A 16869-nucleotide genomic window follows, 5' to 3' on the forward strand; every position below is an offset into this window, starting at 1 on the left:
AAGTTTTACAGTATTTACAATTTACTACAAAATTTACAAATTAACTTAGGAATTTACAGTAAAAGAAAATACAGGTATTCATACAGGTAACGAGTGGGGGACAGAAAAGCTTCTTACAGAAGACGTTACAGGTCTGTGAGAGCCAGGGATTTTCCTTGTTTGAGGTGACCAAATACTTATTTTCCACCCTGATTTACGAATAAATTCTTTACAAATCCTACCATGTGAATTCATGGATTTTTTTTTCACATTCTGTCTCTCACAGTTGAAGTGTACCTCTGGTGCAAATTACTGACCTCTGTCATCATTTTAAGTGGGGGAACTTGCACAATCGGTGGCTGACTAAATACTTTTTTGCCCCACTGTATAACTGTTTTCCCACGGGCTTTAACTTTTGACTTGTAACAACTGGAGGAAAATCACATTGTGCATAAACTGGAAATTTGTGTTCATCGTAATTTTGTTTCTCAAAATCAGAATCAGTTTTATTTTCAATTTTATACACACAAAACTTAATGTAGTACTGTGTTCTGCTGTCCATAGTCATAATCCAATTTTCCTGATATTGATCAATGACTTGCTTTGAGGGAAAAAAAGTAGCTTTAGTAGTACTAAAGCTACTTTTTTTCCCTCAAAGCAAGTGCTGAACATGTGAACAGAGTAAAGTATAATATTTCAATGATGTCATCCTGTATTTGATGCATACTGAGTAGTGACAAGGAAGATAAGAAATGTATTTTTTGCCAGTTGATACTTCCTCTTTTTTACTTACTCAGAATAGCATTTACATTTGTTTCATCAACTTCCTTTGCAGCTCTTCAAATTCAAACCCCCCCACCCCCGCGCTGTCACTTCTGCTTTGCTCTGTGTTTATTAACTTAGTTCCACAGCAACATGGAAAGGTAGGCTATGCTTTGGTTCACTTTAAAATACATTGTACTTTCTGTGTTGATGCAAATAACAAGGGTTGTTAGTGTTATTAGAGTCATTCGACTTTATACTTTTTTTAATTTGTGATTTTCTTTCAGTGTATTTCTTAGGATTATTGGTAGTAGAAATAGGAGGAGTAGAAGTTGAATTCGTTTTATTTCTATACCTGTGTTTTTTTATAACTTGGTACAGTCTCTAAAACTCAAAATCTTTATGTAGAAAACATATTTTGCATTGTTGTGATGATGAGTCTTCAGGGTGATGATGATCTACCTTCAGCATAATAGCAACAAAATAAATTTTGCGCTAATCTAAAAAATTAAGATATTTTAATCAGAAAAGAACTTTGACTGAAAAGCATTGCCTTTTTTTTCCATTCTAAATGAGTCTCTTCACAGGAAGAAGAGCTGGATATTCTGGTGGTTGATGCCTTTTGTGTCTTATTGCATGCTTTATCAGAAGTCTCCGCCGGAACTGTATTCCTGTAGGACTGCATGCAATATATCAGCTCCAATAAGTAAGTTGTTATATTAACTACTGTAACAAAAGAATGACTTTATTACTGGAACAGCCAGACAGCCAGACAATTTAGATTCTAACCTAAGAAACAAGGCTTATTCACTTTTTCTTTTTGCCTTTTATGAGTTTGAATAAAGTAAACTCAGCTTGTTTTCTGTCAATTTTAGCTACATGTGTTTCTTTCTTTTATACTATATAAAGAGTCTGTCCACACTATATTCTACCAAAGCCCTAAAATGTCACATCCCTTTAAATTACATTAAATTATGTTACTACACTTTAGACGAACACATCCTATCCTCAGTGTACTGTCTGCAACTACTGTAGACACTACGACATCCTTTAAATTTGAAAAACATTAATACTGATGAAAGACTTTCAAGTCACATGAGCAAATATTTTATTTACCACAGAACATAAATAACATAAAAGATGCTTAAACTGAGAAATTTTTACCATTTTAAGCACAAAATTAGCTCATTTCAAAATTGATGCTTGCTACAGGTGCATGTTTACCATGGTCTTCTTTTCAAAGCAGTTTGAAGACCTCTGGGAATGGAGGTTCTGAGTTTCTGTAGTTTTGGTGTTTGAATTTGGTCTCATTCTTGCCTGCTGAAGAGTTTGTGGTCATCTTTGACATTGTTTTCATTTAATGAGGCAGCAAATGTTCTGTATAGGTGAAAGATCTGGACTGCAGGAGAGGCCATTCAGTACCCGGAGTCTTCTCTGACAAAGCCGTGCTGTTGTAATAGCAGCATTATGCAGTTTTGCAATGTCCTGATGATATGAAATCCTTTGTTTTATAAATCTTTTTATTAGGATTTTTTTCATAGAAAAAGGAACATAGCAGAATACAGTTCCAGTGTCCAGATTAGAAGTCTATTGACAATGGTAATACAATTTCTGGTGATGCCATCCACTCCCGCCACCCAATGAAAACAGACAGCCAGTGGCTCCACTGCTAACCTGAACAGGAGAGGGTCTAAAGCTTTATATATACCTTTATATGTTTTCCAAAACATGCAAGTTGCCCAGACTTAACACATTTGTTCAACACCATAATAAGACCAGCAGTCTTAACTAAGTATACCTCCAACCTTCCTTTCATATCAGAAATTCTTGAAAGAGTAGTTGTCAAACAGCTAACAGATCATCTGCAGAGGAATAGGTTATTTGAAGAGTTTCAGTCAGTTTTCAGAGCTCATCACAGCACAGAAACAGCTTTAGTGAAGGTTACAAATGATCTTCTTATGGCCTCTGACAGTGGACTCATCTCTGTGGTTATCCTCCCAGACCTCAGTGTGGTGTTCGATACTTTTTTTTCCCCCCGCCTGGTTCTTTTGCCATCAGAATTATTGTCTAAAGGTAAAGAAAGCTGCCCAATGGATTTACTTTACCAAATGGACCATCCCAGCCTTGCCGTATTGGTCTATTAGATTCACCTTTTATTGTTTATTTTATTTTATTTTCACTTGCTTAACACAGGACAGACTTGACTGGGGGGAAAAAGAGGGAAAGAAAAACAGCAGGGAGGAGGAACACTGATAAAGGGCAAAAAACAAAAAACAACAAAACAGACAAAAAATACATATATCAATCACCTGGATTACCTGTTGAGAAAGAAAAAAGAGAAAACAAGCAAAGAAAAAGAGAGCAATACAATAAACAACATCTATGTGAATATAACAGTAAATACTAAATATTTAATATTATTGTGCAGCACATGAGATCGACAGCGCACAGTGTGCTTTGAGGTAGGAGCCAAAAAGGGTGTAGTTTGTGTGTGTGAGCACCCGTGTGTACACCTGTGAGCATGAGCATGCTTGTATTTAAAAGGTTCCTTTATGTAATGATCTGCTAGAGGGTGTGGGGGGGCCACAGCCCCGTCTTCCAGGGCATGAAGCAGGTATGGAGGAGATCCTGTGGTGTTCGATACTGCAGACCATAATATCCTATTAGACCATTTAGAGCATGCTCTAGGTATTACAGGTACTGCTTTGCAGTGGTTTTTGTATCATATCTATTTAATAGACTCCAATTTGTTCATGTAAATGGAGAATCTTCTTCACACACTGAGGTTAATTATGGAGTTCCACAGGGTTCAGTGCTAGGACCAATTCAGTTTACATTGTACATGCTTCCCTTAGGCAGCATCATCAGAAGACATAGTATACATTTACACTGCTATGCAGATGACACTCAACTTTGTCTATGATCCATGAAGCCAAAGAACACACACCAATTAGTTAAACTGCAGGAATGTCTTAACCCTTTAAAACCGGTCGGAGCGGGCACGCTCTGTTTTGCATAACTATTTTTAAATCCCGGTAGCTCTGCAACCACGTGAGCTAGCGCAATAATTTTTTTTGCATATGAAACCGGAGGAGTTGTACTTACATCTTATGCCATCAGCTTTTCCTAAGTCACAGTTTCCTTCCACATATAGCTTTGCAAAAACTGCATAAAAAGCACTTGCAACAACAAAAACATAATATTCCAGAAACACGCTTTGCCGATCCGATCAGCTGTTCATAACACTTCCTACTTTGAAATAGATGTCAGCGCGAACTTTTGCATGTCCGCCATTACCTGCCCGAAACCGGAAGTGACGTCATTTTCGCGGAAATGTAGTTTTTTTTACCATATAGCCTCATGAGCCTATACTGGTGTTTTTAAAAGTTACGTTTGACTTTATGACTTTCTGTGTCGTTTCTGGGATGCTTAGGACTCATATTGCACTGCTGGAAATAGTTTATTTTGATGCATATGCTGCTTTTTTGCAAATTTGCAGTATAATATTTATTTTCGTTTTTCCTGCAGTATATAAAAATTGGTGTATTTCAAAAATAAAACTATGAAGACACTCAAAATTAATTTCCTGTGGTGGGAAACTATTTTGTGCAACTTTTTTGTATTTACAGTTTTGAGGGATAAGCCTCTTAAATTTCTCTAACTAGAAATATATGTTAAAAAAACAAAAACGATTTTCAATTTTTTTTGTAGTTTATTGCACTTTTTTGCTATTTATATAATTACTATGCACTTAATGCATACATATTATTAAATTCTGGGCTATAATGGTTGTATTGATGTATAGCAACTTGAAATGCTCCCAAAAATGGCTCCACAGCATGTAAAAATATAATATAAGCTCTGGTGGACTTGGTTCTATGGTAGGTCTTAAAGGGTTAAACACAAAAAGACCTAAGAGCTAACTTTCTCCTTCTAAATTCGGATAACACTGAGGTTATTGTAGTCTGCCTTGAAAATATAGTATCTACCCAATATGTAGGACTGCATTCTTCCTTCTGTGCATTATCTCTAAAATTAGAAATATCCTGTCTCAGAGTGACACTGAAAAACTAGTTCGTGTACTTATCACTTCTAGGCTGGACTACTGTAATTCAATATTATCAGAATGTCCTAAAAACTCCCTGAAAATATGGAACTTGTCATGACCTTTGATCAAAGGCCATGACAATTTGCATATTATTGACGAAGGAACTGACCACACAGCCCATTGTTCATTCAGTGGGCTCGTTTCAATCACTGTGCAAATGTACGCAGTTTGGAGAAACTTGCAGTCAGCTAAGACTAAAGAAGTCACTTGGATGATTGATGAAACACTTCTCCCACGGAAAACATCCAGATAAACAGAACAATCCTTTTGGGGTAGTTCATGAATTTATTACTTCTAGCCTGGACTACTATAATTCATTATTATCAGGATGTCCTAAAAACCCCTGAAAAGCCATTAGTTAATCCAAAATGCTGCAGCAAGAGTACTGACAAGGACTAGGCAGAGAGAGCAGATTTCTCATACATTGGCTTCCCTTCATTGGCTGTTAAATTCCCTGTTAAATCCAGGGATTTAATTTGGATTTCAATCCATAATTGAATTCAAAATGCTGTTCCTCACATACAAGGTCTTGAATAATCAGTCCCCATCTTAGAGCACTTTGCTCTCGCACTGCAGGCTTACTTGCTGTTCCTAGAGTATTTAAAAATAGAATGGGAGGCAGAGCCTTCAGTTTTCAGTTCCCGCTTTTATGGAACCAGTTTCCAGTTTGGATTCAAGAAACAGAAACTTTCTCTTAGATTAGGCTTAAAACTTTCCTTTTTGCTCAAGCATATAGTTAGGGCTGGATCAGGTGACCCTGAATCTTCCCATAGTTATGCTGTAATAGGTGTAGCTGCTGGGAGATTCCCATGATGCACCGAGTATTTCTTCTTCAGTCACCTTTCTCACTCACTATGTGTTAATAGACCTCTCTGTGTTGAATCATACATGCTATTAATCTCTGGCTCTTCCACAGCATGTCTTTTATCCTGTCTTCCTTCTCTCAGCCCAACCGGTCACAGCAGATAGCCGCCTCTCTCTGAACCTGGTTCTCCTGGAGGTTTCTTCCTGTTAAAAGGGAGTTTTTCCTTCCGACTGTTAATTGCTAATAGGGGTGATATGACAGTTGGGTTTCACTCTATTTGTATCATTGTCGGGCCTACCTACAATATAAAGTGCCTTGTGGCAACTCTCTTTGTACTTTGGCGCTGTATAAATAAAATTGGATTGAACTGAACACTTTCCCACTTTGAGACAATCAATTTCAAATGAGTGTTGGCCCACAGGACATGACGTCGCTTCTCAAACATGTTTAAATGTAGCTTCTTTGTTGCATGATAGTTGGCATCTGCAGATGGCAGATTGGACTGTGTTAATCGACAGTGGTTCCTGGAAATATTCCTTGGTCCATTAAGTAATGTCAGTGACACAATCATGCCGGTGAGTGATTAATAAACATTTTCAGCCTCGTCCTTTATGCACAGAGACATCTTCAGTTTCTCTGAATCTTTTGATTATGTTATGCACTGAAGATGATGAAATTTGCAAACCCTTTGCAATTTGATGTTGAGGAACATTTGAAGTATTGTACGATATTTTGACACACTCCTCCACAGATTAGGGAGCCTCAGCCCATTTTTACTTCTGATAGACTGACTCTCTAAGACATCTCTTTTATAGCCAATTATATTAAAGACCTGATATCAGTTAACTTAATTACTTGCTAAATGTTCTCTCAACCTTTTCATCTTTCATGCTTTTTCAGCCATTTGCTGCATCATGACATTTTTTTTGCTGAACTGTAGCAAACATCAGGTTTGATTTCATTTGAAAGTCTTTTGGTTTTCATTTATTTATTTTTTTTACCAAATTTAACAAAGATTCCAACTCTTCTGGAATTCAGGTTTTATATATTACAACTTGTTTTAAACAGTTATTATTCTAACATGGTAAAATAGGATTTAAAAATAAACCTCTAATGCCTTCCTCTTACATCTCTTTTTCCCAATAAATGTCTTCATAAAGAAATCTGAAATTGTATAATAGGTGTTTTGAGATTAAACCTTCATACATTCTGTGGACATGTGGGGTGCTTTAAACTGTACAAGGGTTCAATGTGTGTTCTTACATTTTGTCTACAGGTCCTAAGCAGACCGAGTGTTGTATGAATTATACAGATCATGTTTTGAAAACGGGAAACCTCAAGGACACTTTGAAGTAAACATTAACATTTGAATTATTTATAATACATTGTGTGTGTGTGTGTGTGTGTGTGGGGGGGGGGGGGGGTATTTTTGGGGGAATTAAACACTTGACTGTTTTCTACATTAATAAAAGGATGTAAATCGTTAATATTGTGTTAATATTTTTGCATTCTACTCCCCAAGAGACATTCGGACTCTAGAGAAGGTTCTAGAGGAAACAGAGGTGAATGGGAGCATGCAATTGTATGTAAAGACTTTTGTCGCTCTTCTGCACAAACCCAGTGGTCCCTTCGGAGGCCTTGAAATTTATGCCAATGACACAAAGGTAAAAAAATAAAAAATATTCACACGATCTTATTGAACAGTAGTTTGTAGTCAGACTCCACATGTAGTCAGAAATACCTTCCAAGTAGTGATGTACAGAGCTGATATTTAGATCCAATGTTGAGCGTGAGTCAGGCATTGATGACGACCGGCTTATTTAAGATCTGATCCACTGTATTCAATCTAATGTTGTTCTGTTCGAGGTAATTTTAGTGAACGTAATCTAAACTAAATATTTTTCTATTCTTGGCATGTTGATGCTGATACAGGTAACACCAGATGTGCCTCTTCTCAACAGTAAAGTCATTGTCCAGCTGCCAAGAGAACTGAGTGCTGGACCGAATAACAAGATTGTGTTCTGCATGTTTAAATGGCCTGAAACAAATAAGGCCAAGGTAAACTACACTTCTTATTTAAAAACATGTAGAAAAAGGATGTGGTGAGCTATAGAACAATACGATCTTTGTATTTACACATTAAATTTAAACTACTGCTCATGGAGCTTGTGGGTTTTGCTTGTTTTAGTCTAATAAAATAACATTTGTTTATTTTTTTTTCTTTTTCTTTGTCAGGTTATATATTTTTTTTGTTTACCACTTGTTAGGAAATGTACTCCTGTTTATTTTCACATCATTATAAAGGTGTTTTAATCAAATTTACATGTCCTTTTAAATTTACATGAAGGGGTGTATACACATGGCATACAGAAAAAACAATCAGATTTTAAAATCCCAGCTTAACAAGCCTATCAAGCTTACTGTCACCAGCTACACCCAACAGCCAATAAAATTAAACCCAATCAGCTTCTGAATTTGCTGGATGCTTGAATTATTTGTCTAGTGGGGGATTTGTACTTTTTAGCAAAGTGACATTATTTTATTAACACATAAAATGTAAAATTAGTAAAACTGTTAAACCAGCTGACAAATTTGCATTTTATTGTAGAGCGTTGAAAGACCACATGAAGTATATGATCAAAGACTGGTTGGTCTGAGTGTGCAGGACAAGAACATATCAGGTCTGCAGGAGCGCATCAACATCACGATGGAGTTTACCAAGGATATCGACGTAACTATGCTTTTTTGAACATTTATTTCAGTCTTACCTTCTGTAATTTAATTGCATAATTAGTTGACACATATAATATGCTCTACATTTTGTACAAACATGAAATATGTTTGTGTCATAGGAAACTCAAAAACCCTCGTGTCAGTTCTTTAATTATTCAACATACTGTAAGTAACGAGTATCACATCTGTCATGAACAGTAATGTACACTGCTCAAACATTAAATAACGGAACACGTTTTAATCAGAGTACAGCAACAAGTCAGTTAATCTTATGGGACACATTACCCATTCCACTTGATTATAGATATCCATCACGATTTATTCCCCCCTGAAAATCTAATGTTTCCAAAGTGTTCCTTTAATCTTTTTTGAGCAGATTAGCGCAACAATATTTTCATAAGTTAGACTCATTGTGGTTTGTGTTTTCACTCCTGGCCACCTAACTGAGCTGATGTTCAGAAATGTGATCTTTTGCGTAATGGATCTGTTTGGTTTGCTTACCAGCTTTTAGTGAGGATGGCTGCGTCACACACTGGACACCTGGTCAGACTAACATCACCTGTTCCTGCAACCACCTCACATACTTTGGTATCCTCATAGTAAGACTGGGCTCATTTATTATGTAAAGAGGCCATTGTTTGTCCATTGTTCTTCACTTCTATCAACAAACACTTATCAGCAAACACTTATCTGAACTGCCTCAAACTTTGCAGCTTCACAAGGACATGCCAGACCATTACTCACTTTACCTTAATTCTGCCTTCAAACAGGCTTTTCAAGTGGTGTTAGGAAAGAGAACGCAAGCTAAAAATACACTGCAAAGTTTAGTCATACTAATGGGTTTAAAAGTCACACAGCTTCTCAGAAAGATAACTTTTTACAATATCTTATTTAGATCTTCAGTATCCTTTAACCCTTCGTGATGAAAGGTTGAGACCACAAGCCACAAAATTGCACAGCTACATTTGGTAGCCATGCACGCTACCACACACACACACACACATACGTGCGCACACAGAGCAACTGACTGCTTGCATGTGAGGTCTTTAGAAGTAATAGTTATAGTAACTAATACACAGGTTACTTTGCATTCATTGAGTTAGTACAACTAAAGAAGGAAAAAAAAGAAAAAGCATCTTTTATATGTTAGCAAATCTCTTTCAAATCTCTTTTCTATAAAAAAAATCTCTAAATAGAGACATTCACTTAATTTCAACATTTTCCCTTTCTTTATAGTTCAAGAAGATCATATCTTTATTAATCTTTTTGAACTGTTTTATCTTTGGTCATTGCTTTAATTCCATATTCAAACTGTTCTACAGTTTCACTCCATGCACAGAAACAAAAAGCTTTTTCTTGCAGTACATACCTTCCCTATATTGAAGTTACAAAAACCCCTTAAATTATAACTTCTTTCCAAAAAAACATACTCTGAATATTATTGCAAAAATAGTGAGTTTGTATGATCCCCATAAGCTGCATTGTGGATGATTCAAACTACTTTTTTTGAAGAGTACAAAGTGAATGTAATGCTTTTTAAGTCTTTCATCCATTATTTTCCCCAGTGATTAATTTTCACTGACTCTTTCAATATCAACACCAGTACTATTTCCAAATAACATAATTTTAATTTTATTCAAATTTAATGATAATTTGTTTTTATCCAGCCAGAACTTCACTTTACTTATTTCATTAGTCATATGATCCAATAAATTCTGCTTCCATAGTGTTTCTGTTTTTTTGTTTTGTTTTTTAAGTGTTTGATGCGCTCTGATGCCACATGCATGGGGTTTGGTATACAGCCTTTTGATTCTCTATTTCCTATCTTTCTCCTTTCATAAAATCACATTTGCCAGCATATAAAATCTGCAGTTTAATGTATTTTTAATTAGTGAATATCTATGTAGTTCATGTGGTAATGAAAATATGTTGTTATAATTTTGTTGCAAAATCAGAATCATTTATCATTTAGAGTCATTTATTTGGCCAAGTTTGTGCGCACAAACAAGGACGGTTCACTTTGCTCTCTGCATGCAAAGGAAAAACAACATTTTTGCCATGTTACGGCTCTTCTATATAATAAATACACCGTTTAACCTACACATTCACTGAGTGTCAAAATTATGCATACAAATAAAATAACAAATATAATTTGTTATAATTGTAGATACATTTGTTGTGCATTTTCTTCTTTTCCTTCTTTTCAGTTTGGTGTCATTCTTGATGGTGCCACTAGAAGACACCAAAGTAAAAAGATTTCTTGTACAGAATTCTACCTTCACCTGCTCTGCTTAACGTGTTTTCATTCAAATTACTATCCTGCCATCCTTGAAAACAGCGCCAAACTGTAACAGTGCTGTCTGTTATTGTATGCCTTTCCTGTATTGCAGCAATGTTGTATTGGTTGCTCGTGCTTGACTACCTACACTTTGCCTACCTTAATTCTGTGTATTTCATTGCATGTTATTGTCTGTTGTTATGTTATGCTTGTTATGATTGTATAAAGCATATTTAGTTAATGCTTTATTTTATTTTTCAGATGTATTCAGCTGTTCTTTTAACTTTCTTTTTAGCCCTGCCCCCATTTTCTTCAAGGGACTTGTACCATCAGAAATAAGAAAGCATACATAATAGCTTAGCAGGTTAAATAAAGTTACATTTGCAGTGTAAAAAAATAATAAGTAAGACAAGTATTTGCTTCCAACATGTTGTACCTGTTGGTCTGTTGACCTGTCATTGAGCAGAAGGTGAAAAGGCTTCTGACTAATTGTTATAATACAAATAGTGAAAGATGATATAATCACGTGTTTTCTCCACAGGTACCTGATCCTTCCATCACAAAGAAAGACCAAGAGATTTTAACACGCATTACTGTGATTGGCTGTAGTATTTCCCTTTTTACTTTGCTCATAGCCATTTTGCTCTTTATTACAAACAGGTAAAAAAAAATTCATATTCTTCCCATCTTCATCAGTCCTTCCTCTTTCACATTTTTAGTACCTCCTGTAATCTGATTTGCCTCGGCTGTTGTCCCCTTTTCTCAAACATCCCCATTCCTTTGACATATGACTAGCCTGTTTTTATCTTCCAGTTGCCTTAAAACGTACTGAAATCTTCCTCCATTCACTGGCATTCACTGATCTTCTTACAGCAAATGCTATTGTTACTCTATAAATAAATCTTCATCATTTCTTTCTTCTCTTGTTATGGTCTACCATTCCTCCAGTTGTGATACAGTATGTTACTTATCACAGATCAATTCTCTGTGTGACAGGAAACTCAGACAAGATGTCTCTATGAAGGTCCACATCAACCTTGTAATTGCCCTGATGCTCCTCAACCTGCACTTCCTGCCCAGTCAGGCAGTGGCAGCAGGGTCTCCCTCTGGACTTTGCTTATACATGGCTCTTTTACTTCATTATTCCCTGCTGGCCACTTTCAGCTGGATGGCCTTGGAAGGTTTCCACTTATATCTTCTCCTGGTCAAAGTCTTCAACATCTATGTCAAGAAATACCTGCTCAAACTCAGCGTGGTGGGATGGGGTGAGTGGAATCAATTAGGGAGGGAGCTGTCATTATCAATCTGGGTGTAGATATTAATTAATTAATTTTGATCAAGGTGTCCCTGCCATGATTGTGTCAGTGGTGGTGATCATAGACAGAACGTTTTATGGCCTTGCCCCTCTGGACGCATCTAACTCCTCCCGTACTGCAATGTAAGATTTGCCAGCATGTAAAATCAAGAATAATGATTCACATTTTCACATTTGCTTATTAACTGTTTTCCAATCAGAGTTTCTGTAAACATGCATGTTGGAGAAGCAGAAAGCTCCTTTTCACCAAGCATCTAATTTGCTAAAATTGAAACATTATTTCCTTTTTAGCTCTGGTGATGCTTTAACTGCACTACCTGCATTAATGTGTCTTTTACAGAACACATTGTTGATTTTTCAATTTTAGAGTTAAAACAAGATCTGTTCTTTCTTTTTAGATGTTATATAACCAATGACAAGGTAAAGTGGACTACAGTGGTACTGTTCAGCTTGGTGTTCCTCTTTAATGTAATCATGTTTGGGGTGACAGTCAGACAAGTTTTTATTCTCCACCACACCAGAGAGGTAATTCTCTAGTCTTAAAAAAATATATATATAAGTAGTAATCCATCAGTGTATTCATTGGAAACCGTAAATTAGCAATGAAGTGTTTGTTGTTTTTTTAAATGATAATTTAAGGTCTCAAGTCAAATTTAAGATTGTGTGTAACCTGCTATGTCATTTTATATTTGGCAAATCAGTTTGGGCAGAATAACCTTGACAAAGCAAAGAAAGATATTTGTACCCTGGCTGGAGTCATGACTCTGCTCGGCATTACCTGGGGCCTGGTCCTTTTTTCATTCGGTCCCCTGACCACTCCTGCCCTCTACCTCTTCTGCATCTTGAACTCACTGCAAGGTCTGTAAACTCTCTCTCTCTCTCTCTCTCACACACACACACACACACACATACACACACAGTTGAGTATGTGGGTTCTGGCCAGCTCTCAATATCTCTGTTCCTTGACACGGATGAAACTGATGACAAGGCTTGCTTTTCTAGTAATTGAGCTGCTGCCTCGCAGCATCACAGTGATTCCACCAAACGTTGTCACCCATGGTGCAGCAATCAGCACATCATTCGCTGTGTTTGCTCCACATTTTCATGCCATGCCTTAGGCAAAATCAGGAGACATTGCTGAACATAACGTTCCTCTGCATGTTCAGGATCCAGTGCACATGTTGCTGACACCAGCTTAAACAGGCCTGACTGTGAAGTTCAGTCATGTTAAGCCCTGTGAGTCTGGAGATTGACTGTTTGCAGCCTATTCAGGATTGCCTGGGTAGAGTTTTGTCAGCCATATTGTCCTGCAAAACTTGACTTGGATCTGTGGAAGGCTGTCTGCGGGTCCCAAGTGCTGACAGGGAGAGGAAACAGTCTTTTTGTGGTGTCCTCTTCTTTGGATGCCCACTTTGTTTGGTGTTTTTTTATGGGTGGACACACATACTCAACTCTGCTGCTTAATACAAAAATCCATTTTCATTATAGATACCATTTAGGAGGAAATAGTAGTATAAGATTTTTTTTTATTACATTTTACATAACATTAAAAAGGAAATCTCACTAGAGTTAAATTTGACACAGATGCATGATTTTAATGAACTCATCTGTTTCCCATCTAAACCTGTACATCTCTCTCTCCTTTGTGACTGCAGGTTTCTTCATCTTCCTTTGGTTTGTGATGTCACTGAGAAAGGCTAAAACCTCGGCTACTAAGATGAGCAGTGAAACACGCAGCACTAACGGCTAGTTTAAACACTAGTAGCAACAACTTAATAAGAGTCTGTGTGTGTCGGTATAATTCATATTGTAATACAGTGACAACATGATTATGTCCTCTTTAAATCATGATGTTTATTTATACAACAGCACATACAACAGTTTATTTATACAAGGCAGGTGAGCGAGTGTGAATATTAATGTTATGTTTGAAACTTTATTGATGAAATACCTAAAATCTTTGTGGTGAGGAATTAATCTCTCCTAAGAGCAACTTAGAGGATGTGTTCCCTTTGCATTATAAGCTTTTCTATATAGCTTATAACTATATGGTTTATAATTTATGTCTCCCATATTTCCAACAACCATATCCATAGTCACATTCTGTGTATGCTACCGTTGTATATAGTGTATTATCTTACTTATTTTATATTTGTTTCTATTTTATTTGTATTTTTTGTATTTTCCTTCAGCTATCTGTACCCGATAAAGCAAAAATTTTGCCACCATGGGATCAATAAAGTCTTATCTTATATATATATATATATATATATATATATATGTACATTATAAATTTGTATCCGAACATATATTCTTGTATACCTGTGTTCCCAATATTAAAAGCATAATGCTGTTACTGTGTGCTTGTTTTGCTGTTAATAAAACAATTCTGTTTTACTTAGTTTATTACTAACAGAAGTAACGTTAAATCAATCAGATCTAAAAACAGTTCCAACTTGATTCCTTAAAATCAGCTGATTTTTATTTATTTGTAGAATACCTTTGTAATGTGATGTAGCCAGACAGAATTTTCCTTTCATAAACTAGTAAAATTTAGAATTGTAGCCATCTAAAGCCAAAATCTTGTTTCATTCCCTCACATCCTTTTTGTCTAAACAACTTTGAGCATCAACATGGGATATATCACAGTTTTAGTATAAAAACTGCACCCTTTTAATGCCTGTAATACCATTAGTTAGTATAAACAAACAAATATGTACGCTAGCTATTTGAACTTTAAGATAATTTATTGGAGAACCTTTCAAAAGGTACATTTTGGGTGCAGTCCCAAGAGTCACATCACCAATATCCTGACCGAAATTAATTATGACATTTTTTTATTTTTTACCTACTTTTGATATCATGCCAATATTTTCATTCTCTCTGTATCTAAACAGTTTTCTAATATACTTTTATATGTGAGTCCGTAGTGGCTGTCCAACCTTCTGATTCTGCCATTTCTTGATGAATTTTAAACAAATGGCAGAATTTCAAAAATTGTGGATGTGTGTCTGTCTTGGCCCTGTGTAGACATTAACCTGCACAGGCTTTGGTTTGAACCACAGTATTTCTTGTCTGTTGGTACAGGGCATTTTATATACAATCGAGTCTTGATGCTTCAAGCAATCCCACTGGTCCAGTGGAGGTGCTGTGGGAACTCTCTGCTGGCAGTGAAGTTTGCCTCCCATGCTTCCTGGTCTTGTGTATTCTTATTAAGATAGAATTGAGGATTAACCCACTTTCCATCACTCTGGGGTGCATATTTATGTCCTCTGTCCTGCTTTTACATTAAACTCAAGTTTAGTGATAGTCTTTTAGCAGGAGACCGAGCTGGATTGCGAAACAGAAGGTGAGCATTTATTTGGCTGGTGGCAGGAGATAAACATGTAAATTAAGAAAACTATGAAAAACATGAAAAAGAGATAATTATGAAAACTATGACAACTATGAAATCCTGTGATAACTATGACAAAGACTGAGACAACTATGTTGTGTACAGACGACCTGACGATGACAGAGCGAAAACAGACAGAATAAATATACACAAGAGGTGATCATAGCAAGTGGAAACACATGAGGAAACAGCTGACACATGATGACACCACAGGGGAAGTATAAACTAAGCACATGCAAGGAATACATTTGCAAGCATGTAAATCGTATACCTGTTTACTGTTTTGCATTTACATCAGAGTTTCTGGATCTTTGCATGTTTAAATAAGGATGGTGCATGCACGCATGCATGAGTCACATGCATAATTAACATTTTCTATTAAGAATTCATTTTTCATTGTTTCAGTGTGAGGGATTATATCATCAGTCATCATCCCCTCTATTTCTTTGTAGATGCTAGATGCCTGTCACGAGGCTCAGATGGTGACTAAGGTAGTGTTCAGGTGGGTTGTTCTAGGTTGTTCTCTGTTTTGTGATCATCCTTGAGATGACAATTACATGGTACATGCTAATGTTGTCATCCTTATGTATTGAAAAGTATAGTTATATGTAACATTTTCTCCATTAGTATACCCCTATTTGCTCATTTTTATTATTGACCACATCTTCCAGGATACACACACTTGGTGATAGGTTGTCGAATCTGTCAAAACAAAAAGTACCAAGAGCATCAAGCAGCAAGTTAAAAAGAACCGATAAAAAATGTGACACTATTGATGTATTGTGATGTGCAGACAACAATATTTTCCTTGAATGGCAGTTTTAGCAGTCACTCTTGAAACACAATTTAATGTCTGTTAGTTTCATGTTGTAATCTGCTGTGGCATTTTCTGTTTGACAAATCTGTTTATGTACGGAGCCAAGAAAGACATTTTTACCCCACTGGGGGTAGGGATGGGTATCAAAACCCGGTTCTTGTTGAGAACCGGTTCCCACTGTTTCAATTCCTTGGAATTGTTTGCCATTTTTGCAAACACTACGGATAATGCAAACATTTGCTCACAAAACACACGATGACCTTAAATGAATGTTGTGTTTTTAATTCCGCTCCGGACTCGTGAATCTCAACCCAGCAGCAGCGGTAACGTTTGCACGTCCTCTCCCGTTAATGCGGCAGGTAAATAATCAACTAACAGTGCATATTATGTAAGCGCGATCTGCCTTATTACAAAACCTGCCATTACTGTGCATTTAGATGACCATGATGAGACAGACAGAGTCTGGCTCAGATGCTGGCAGTTCTCGCTGCAGTCTACCGGTAGCGTCTCCTTTCAGGCCAGGATAGACGAATGTCACCGAGCAGTGACTAAGTTTGTGGTCAAAGGCTTGCACCCATTTGCCACAGCAGATGCCCCCCACTTTTGGTAAGTGAATGTATTTAATTGTAGGCAGGGACATTACTGGATATTCCTGTGTAACTGCTACAGAATAATTTA

General features: G+C 36.5%; 1 protein-coding gene across 1 annotated transcript; it reads left to right on the plus strand.

Annotated features, from left to right (window-relative positions):
• Positions 1-858: 858 nt before the first annotated feature.
• On the plus strand, positions 859-14047 carry LOC118453689 (adhesion G protein-coupled receptor G2-like). The gene is made up of 14 exons (XM_087843814.1): positions 859-902; positions 1329-1447; positions 6931-7006; positions 7177-7318; positions 7587-7712; positions 8263-8385; positions 8507-8552; positions 8892-8986; positions 11207-11325; positions 11662-11930; positions 12007-12103; positions 12379-12505; positions 12682-12838; positions 13636-14047. The coding sequence occupies exons 1-14, from the start codon at positions 895-897 to the stop codon at positions 13728-13730; spliced, it is 1599 nt and encodes a 532-aa protein (XP_087699940.1). The 5' UTR covers positions 859-894; the 3' UTR covers positions 13731-14047.
• Positions 14048-16869: the final 2822 nt, after the last annotated feature.

The sequence above is a fragment of the Neolamprologus brichardi genome, chromosome 1 (genome assembly GCF_056152115.1).
Source record: "Neolamprologus brichardi isolate AB-2024 chromosome 1, ASM5615211v1, whole genome shotgun sequence".
In the NCBI taxonomy this organism is placed as follows: domain Eukaryota; kingdom Metazoa; phylum Chordata; class Actinopteri; order Cichliformes; family Cichlidae; genus Neolamprologus; species Neolamprologus brichardi.